Raw genomic sequence first — 7,532 nt, 5'->3', positions numbered from 1 at the left:
ATTCTTACTATGAATAGCTGCTGTTACTCACGTTAACTTCGGTAACTATTTATCTACTTGTATCGATCTGCATCTCTTATGCGAAGCAGGATCCCATTGAGTTTGACTTAAGAAGCGCCGCACATAGGTGGGCCTTTAACAGACACTAAGGGCAAATTAGAAAACGAAATTCATCCAATCCATGTGTCTTTAGACTGTGCCGAAAAAAATAGAAAAATGGTCGTTTTGAGTGTCTTGCATTAAAACTAATCTACCACATACAGAAGATGAAGAACAGACGGTATCACTGGCTTCTGAGATGTGAGATACAGAGAGGCCTGATGAGACAAACACTGAATATCTAGTATGATGGTTTCTGATTAATGATACAATAGAACTTTGTCGTCATTGTCCTCAAACAGCATGTCTGCCCATCCTTTGACTGTGCTGAAATCACGAATTTTCATGTTGTTTGCAACAGTCTTTAAAGGAAACACACCAAGTGTATTGGACAAGGAAAAATAAGTATGACCTCCAGATCGACCGCATGATTCAAATTATGAACTATAAATTGCGTCACAGGACTGTAATTTATAGATCACTGTAGCGTTTTACAGCAAAATTATAGAATGTTTTCACCATTCTTATTTCCCAATATTTCATAATATTTAATATTATGAAAAACATACGTTTTCTTTATTGTAATGCGATTATTATCACAAAATGTGTAACAGTGAGTTGACACAGAAACTGACCTGGACCCACTCGAATGAAGAACATTTACATACCTTCTGTGAATACAGAGACATTTTTCTGGATAAACCCACTCAGGGTTTCAGGGTTTTAGACAGCCAGAATAGTTTTTGGTTTGCTGCCTCAAGATGTTTGTTTTGGGTGGTTTCCGTTAGCGTCTGCATTTGTTTCTTTGAACTCTGGGCTTTTGTTCTTTATTTTGGCCCACAGCCTATCACAAAATAATTCTTTCTGTCTTAGATTCTCTAGCCATTTTATGTGATGTGTACATGTTCTCAGGTATTTTTACTGTTTTATAATAGACTATAATGTCTCATTCAGCCTCATTCATCCCACCTTGTGTATGTTTTCTTGGGAGGGGATATGCTTTAGGTCAAACTGACTTTGGTTTCATAGATAATTAAAATGGGTTGTAATTTCCTTTGCAAAAAAATATAGAATTGCCCTTGGCCGAATTCTTAAATGTTATCAGGTCACCAAGTCAAATTCTTAGGTTTATGTAATTTCGGAGTAACAGACGTGTATGGTTGTCTGAGTTTTTCCACGTGCCTACAGATACAGGATATGTATCGTCATCGGCAGCCTCTCTCTATGCACCCTCTTGCTTTGCAGGAATCCATGTTTGAGCGTTGCACGTCACATGACACTGCACAGAAAACAACTTCAGTAAAAACTGGGAACACATGACAGGACGGTCAGGAAATAAATATTCCTTCAGAACGACGGGTCTTTAATCTTGACGAACGGTCCCCGTAGCGGGTAAGACGATCGTTACTCTTATCAGATCTTTAATTATTACTAAAGCGGATTGTAAATCTTCGCGCTTGAATTAAATTGCAATATAATTATGTTTAAATAAGATTTGTCTTTTTTGAAGCTGAATACATTTTTAAAATGTACACCTTAGCCTAAAAGGTTATTCTAAGAGGGGTTTTATATTTCTCATGACAAAGGGGAGCAAATTGACGGATGTAGATCTTGAAAAGAAAGTTTCGCTACAAACAAAGGCAATTTAATACAACGATGGGGTTCGGTGTAGTAGTGAATTATACTGTGTTCTATTCTTCTAGGTCACTGAAGATGAGTTTCTTATTATTCTTCCTTGGCGCCATTCTTGTTCTCGTTGGTGGCAAACAATGCGGTAAATTTCCATTGATACATAATCTTTTATAACATAAAAGACTTTTTAGTTAGACTATTATTACCTCTATGGTTTTTATATGGTGATTATACTGAATCTTAGGGAGACATGTCTTCGTGGGAAAATGCTCGGGTAGAGACTTTTGAATATTCCTCACAATTAGTTTAAGTTTGTCTATTAATTGTGAAATGGCAACAGATAAAACATGACAGGATGTGGAAGCCAGAAAATGAAAAGAATACTAAAGAATATTTTGAAAGAATGCAGACGTAATTATTACATCATGAAATCCATACTCTGTCATTGCATTCTGGATGAAGACTTTGTAGAAGAATTTTTTGTCTTGATTGATCACTTTAAGTTTCTGAAGCATTGTCATCCATCCATCCATCCTTCTATCAATTGCTTATACCAAGTAGGATTGTAGGTCTGGCCAAATATTGTGAATTTGGTTATGAATTATTTTTATTTTATGTTGTGTGGCTGTTTTATTGTTAGAAGCTATAACCACTGGGATCAATGGAGTTTTTCTTATTTCTATACTTGCCATTCTTGGGCATCTCTAGTAATACTGGTCAAAGCACGGTACGTCCTGTGTTGGGTATCTAGGCCAGAGAATGCTAGATGGGTTATGAATGGCTGGGGTTCTCTCGCTCACTCTCATCACCCTACAACTGCAAAGGCAATCAAAGTAGCTTGCAGTCCACAGAGCGAACAGGGAGTGGCTGGCAGCTTGCATGCTGGAGGAAGTGAGTGCTAGTCTACAACCATTCCAGAGCTGGCATGGACCTCGGTGCTGAAAGGAACACCTGTGAGAAATGGGATGATCATTTGTTTCAAGTTGGGAGAGAAAATGAGGATAAATTAGGAAAGGAAAAACTTTTGACCCACATGTTCCGATCTGTGTTTCAACACTCAACATAAATATTACATTATAACCTGAAGGGAATTTTTTTTGGTAGTGAACTGTGGAGTCAGCATTGGTTTAGAACCAATCAGATGTGATGACACATGCGTGCCCTTTGCTCATTGCACTAGTGGCATTAGTGAGCCGGATCTGAACCCATGAACTCTGTGTTTCTGCTTGTGACTTGCTTGTGGAATGTGATGCGTCAGGTTTAATTTTAGTGACCCTGTGTAGAAAAAACAATTTTCTTGTCTGTATGCGAAGTGACTCTGTTGTGATGCAGTCATGGGGAAATGTAGCTAAAAGTACCATTACAAAACATTATCTTCTTATCAAAGACTTGCAGTTTTCTATAAATATCAGAGATTTTTCATATGGTCACATTAAGTTTAAATGTTAGTTACTTCATCCCTACTGTACTGTTTGGATGTCTGTGTTTCAGTGTGTAGTCATTATTTCAGAGTTTAAATTACTTAACTGGCAACCTGACAAAGTACTATGCAGGTTTTATTTATCCATTTTAATCTATGTCTGCAGTGTGAACCCTGCATTTTGATATCCCTGCCAGATGTAACTAAACACGTGTGTCTTAAGATTGATATGACCTGCCCTGTCTGTGTGATGCTCCCCCTGACTTGACCTGAGCACATCCTTGTTCACGGTGTAAACCCTTATCCCTCGCATGTTTTGTGTCTGAGAGCCTGTTATCCACTGTGGTCCCAGCTAATCAAGCATGTCTGTGCAGATCTTTCAAGCACTGACCACAAGGAGCTTATGCTCTCCCTCAACAAGAAGCTGCTGCGCTCTCTGGAGAATCCAAGCCACCAGTCCAATCCCAGCGTGCACCTGGCCCTGCGACTTTCCACCCACCATAGTCAAGCCACCGAGTGCAAGAGTTTGAGTTACCTGAAGACTAAGTTACACAGTGATCTGGAGAGGTACGGTTGTTCAGTCTTGTAAGCAACATTGAAAACAAAGGAAGGACATGGCACAGCATGGATCTAAAGAAAGATTTCTGTTCCTCTTCCTTTTGAAATATGCAACTGTTAAAGAGTAACATTAGACTTGCTAAGAGGAATGTAGAAAGGAAGATTGCATTGGAGGAGAAGTATATATAGTGCTATAATATCTATTTCCTCAGTTTTGTGGATTTGAACCCTGTCTCTGAGTTGTAAATTGTGTGTTTTATCTAGGTTACATGGGTTTCCCCTTGGGTTTCCTCTTGCAGTTCTAAGACATGGACAGTTAGGCCTACTGTGTCACTAAATTGCAAATAACATACAATTGTGTGTCCCTGCTTCACACAGGGTGTATCCCTGCCGTGTGGCCTATGCTTCAAACCCTCTGTTAGAACTACAGGGCCCTGTTTTCTCTTTGATCCTATTCCCTGTTCCCTGCAGTTCCCTTTCCGATGTGAAGCCAGTGACGGGCCTTCTGGCCCTGTACATCCTGGCTCTGAAGGCCTCCTGCTATGACCTTGGTGCAGTCAAGCTTAATGATAAAAATCTCATCCATCACCTGAAAACTCAATTGGAGCAGGAGAAGGATCACATCCCCAGTGAGTTCCAGTCACATACTGATCTATAGTGTCTTTTGCTCTCTGGTCTAGGCATTTTCTGTCCATCGAGCTCACGTCTTTGCTCATCACAGTTTTGCTCATCACAATCCCATCTAGCCTGCTCTTGCAGTTGGCTATCACATCGATTCCATTGGTGTTTGTCTACATTGCAGCCAAGTCACGACCTTTGACCAGCTACTACCAGTACTCCCTTGGTATTCTGGCCCAATGCGTGAGTGGTGTACGGCTGAACCCACACGTGAGGAACAAACTGATCCATGCCATTAAGCAGGGCCACATCGGTCATGGGGAGAACCATGAGGGTGTTGGTGAGTACATGCTGGGCAGGAGGTTGCTCTCAGTGGCTTCTGGGTAATATTGAGTATTATGAAAAGCATCAGTCCAAAATCTATTTTGGTTAAACTCAATTTTATGTAGTGATCATCCTAACATTTTGAATAAAGGAAGGAGGAAAAAAGCTATTCCTGGCTTTGATCAAGAGGTTTGAGAGGTTTGATCCAGATGATGCAAATCCAAAGTACCTGTGTGGTGATGGCGCCTCCTGGTTTCTCTGCAGACACGCTGGCCATGGCTGGAATGGCCCTGCAGTGCGTGAAGGAGTTCCCCGGGCAGGTAGAGGATGCAGAACTTGAGGAGGCCCTGAACATAATCAAGGAGAAGCTGAAAGGCTCTCAACGAGCCGATGGGCACATGGGCAATGAGTTCAGTACCGGGCTGGCAGTGCAGGTAATGGCCCTGGCACCTGGAGACTTCCTGGAAATAAAAAGCAAAGGCAGAGATGGTGCTTCTTTGGCAGGTCTAGATGTGTCAGCCTCTTGTTCTCGCTGTCGCTCTGTGCTTGTCTGTGTCGTTCCTCTGTTTCTGTCTCTGCAGTGTTCACCAGTGCTGTCTCATCTTGTGCCCATCTCAGTCCTTGCTGGCAATGGGCATCCAGGTGTCTGAGTGCTCCATGGAGGCCCTGAGGAACAGTGCCAGGAACGGTGTCTACCACAACCCCATGGCCATCTCACAGGTCCTGCCTGCTCTCCAGCAGCGCTCTTACCTGCATGTCAAGATGCAGGGCTGCACCAAGGAGGACGGTATGAGTCAGAGTCATCAGAGTTTTTATATTTTTGGGCATATTACATATGTGTGTTTACATTTTTCTGCGTACCTTTTAATAGCTATGATTCTGTTCTTAATGGCGGTGGGGTTTTCCTGCAGACAGTCTAGTGCTGGAATCCAGGCCTCCTGCTGGGGATTCTGATGATGTTGTGCTGCCTGTGGAGGTGGAGGTAGTCAATTCAGAGGGCCACCCTGCCTTACACTCCATTGACATTCCAAAGGGATCCACTCTCCTTAAAGCTTTGGAGCTCCTCCAAACGAAAGGGGGCTTTACGTGAGTATGGTGCTGGTTTGCTGCAGGGTTTGTCAGTTAGAGAACCATGTATGTCACCATGTGTGTCCAGAGAAATTGGTACAAAATTTATTATGCCAGTAAAAGACATGTGATTGAAATTGTAGCCAATAGCAAGCCACCAGCTTGTGAGGATATTATGGACTACAGCTCAGGTGCAAATTTCATGCTCTGTCGATGTAATGCTTACAATAACAGCCATGGAAATGTGAAACAAGGTGAAACAAGGTGCAGGTCAGGTCTTGTCCATCCCTGACTGTAGGTTTGAGACTGAATCCAGTTTGTGGGGCCCCTTCCTGAGCATGGTGAATGGGGTGCAGGCTCGCCAGATCGACCGCGAATACTGGCAGCTCTTATCTGATGGCACGGCCCTCACTGAAGGTGTGGGGGGGATATTTTTGTCATTTTCATACACATACAAAATGTGCTTCATTGACTAAGTCCTTTGGGAAAAACAATTTAAAAGGTTTGAGTTCTTTAAAGATATGACTTCTAAGGTCTGGTGATTTTACAAGCTTTGTTCTGGTCTGTAAGTGTACATTCTGGACCCACTGTGGATATGACACTAGTTCCCAACCAAGTGTTTCCTCTTTTAGGTATTGGTGACTTTAAGATTGTGAAGCCACAAAAGATCTCCATAAAAAAGATGGGATTCTGAAAGCAAGAGGATCCCAGTCATATGCACATTACCATGCGACTAATCTGTGCTTCGGCCTGAGAAAGGATTCATGTTTTTTTTGTGCTGCAAAAATGTACTTTTTTCCAAATTCAATCAAAGACTGAAATGTAGAGGTTGGTCCAATTTTAAATCATGCAAACTTTAAAAAAATGTTATGCTTGCTGCAATGAATTTGTTATATTCTCAGACTAGGATGGTGGCGACTTGAGACAAGTTATAATACTTAGTCATACAATACTGTACAATAATGTACTGTAATACATAGAGTGAATCTATGTATATGATGATTATCATACATGCTGCCGTAAATACTTTGAAAAAGTCCAGGACTTGTTGATGCAGTACTTTTCCGGATCGTTCTTCTGCTAAATCTTTCTTATCTGTATATTGTGAACAACCTGTTACCAGTCTCTTCTTTTTATTTCAGATGCATTTAAACAAATTTTAGAAGCTACTAGAATCTTGCTAACTGAGTGCTTTTAGGTATTTGACTTCCTAAATTCTTCCAAACAATTTAAACTAGGGTTTTCCACCCTTCTGTTCCCCATAAACCAGTTTACATCATATGCAAATTTCATGGACCAGTAAAGATTTCTCTCTGGTGGGGGGGTCACTTTCAGTCTGAGGACACCATCCCCCTTAAGAGTATCAGATAAAATTTCCAGAGCTGGAGGCTCAAAATTGGCACGGAAATATCGGACAAATGCACCATGTTTTGGGTTAAAACAGGACACAGTTTTATTTTTCAGTACCAGATGGGCGGAAACTTTGGAGGGGTGGGGGTGCTGGCAGTAAAACTTTGATCAGATACTATCCGTCTATACTCACACTGCTCTCCTTTGGAGGGAAGGACACAAGCCTGGGGTAGGGACAGGATGCTAGTTCATCACAGGGCACATACACGCATCCACCATGCTGCCCATTGTAGATCAGGTGTATACAGTTTTTGTTGTATACAGTTGGTAAAAAATTGATATCATGCATTTATCAGTTTATAGAGTGTATGACGTGCCTTTGTGTATGTATGCTAGATTGTATATGGAGTGAGAATAATTTAGAGCATTTTGATACTTTAATGTGAAAAATGTGGTTGAAACC

At 41.3% G+C, this 7,532-nt stretch overlaps 1 protein-coding gene across 1 annotated transcript; it reads left to right on the top strand.

Moving 5' to 3' along the window:
- The first annotated feature begins 1,344 nt into the window (after positions 1-1,344).
- tcn2 (transcobalamin II) lies at positions 1,345-6,758 on the top strand. Its single transcript, XM_048980795.1, has 10 exons — positions 1,345-1,491; positions 1,803-1,873; positions 3,526-3,718; positions 4,181-4,338; positions 4,512-4,667; positions 4,916-5,085; positions 5,270-5,438; positions 5,563-5,737; positions 6,018-6,136; positions 6,352-6,758. The coding sequence occupies exons 2-10, from the start codon at positions 1,813-1,815 to the stop codon at positions 6,411-6,413; spliced, it is 1,263 nt and encodes a 420-aa protein (XP_048836752.1). The 5' UTR covers positions 1,345-1,491; positions 1,803-1,812; the 3' UTR covers positions 6,414-6,758.
- The last annotated feature ends 774 nt before the right edge of the window (positions 6,759-7,532 follow it).

Source organism: Brienomyrus brachyistius, chromosome 2, assembly GCF_023856365.1.
Source record: "Brienomyrus brachyistius isolate T26 chromosome 2, BBRACH_0.4, whole genome shotgun sequence".
Classification (NCBI taxonomy): Eukaryota; Metazoa; Chordata; class Actinopteri; order Osteoglossiformes; family Mormyridae; genus Brienomyrus; species Brienomyrus brachyistius.
The sequence above is the reverse complement of the archived record's forward strand: the minus strand, read 5'-3'. Positions and strand labels throughout refer to the sequence as shown.

Excerpts from the sequence above, each read along its gene's own strand:
- tcn2 (XM_048980795.1), top strand. The coding sequence starts at position 1,813 with ATGAGTTTCTTATTATTCTTCCTTGGCGCCATTCTTGTTCTCGTTGGT. Across the intron at positions 5,086-5,269 it reads GTACCGGGCTGGCAGTGCAG|TCCTTGCTGGCAATGGGCAT; the intron begins GTAATGGCCCTG and ends TGCCCATCTCAG. Across the intron at positions 5,738-6,017 it reads CAAACGAAAGGGGGCTTTAC|GTTTGAGACTGAATCCAGTT; the intron begins GTGAGTATGGTG and ends CCCTGACTGTAG.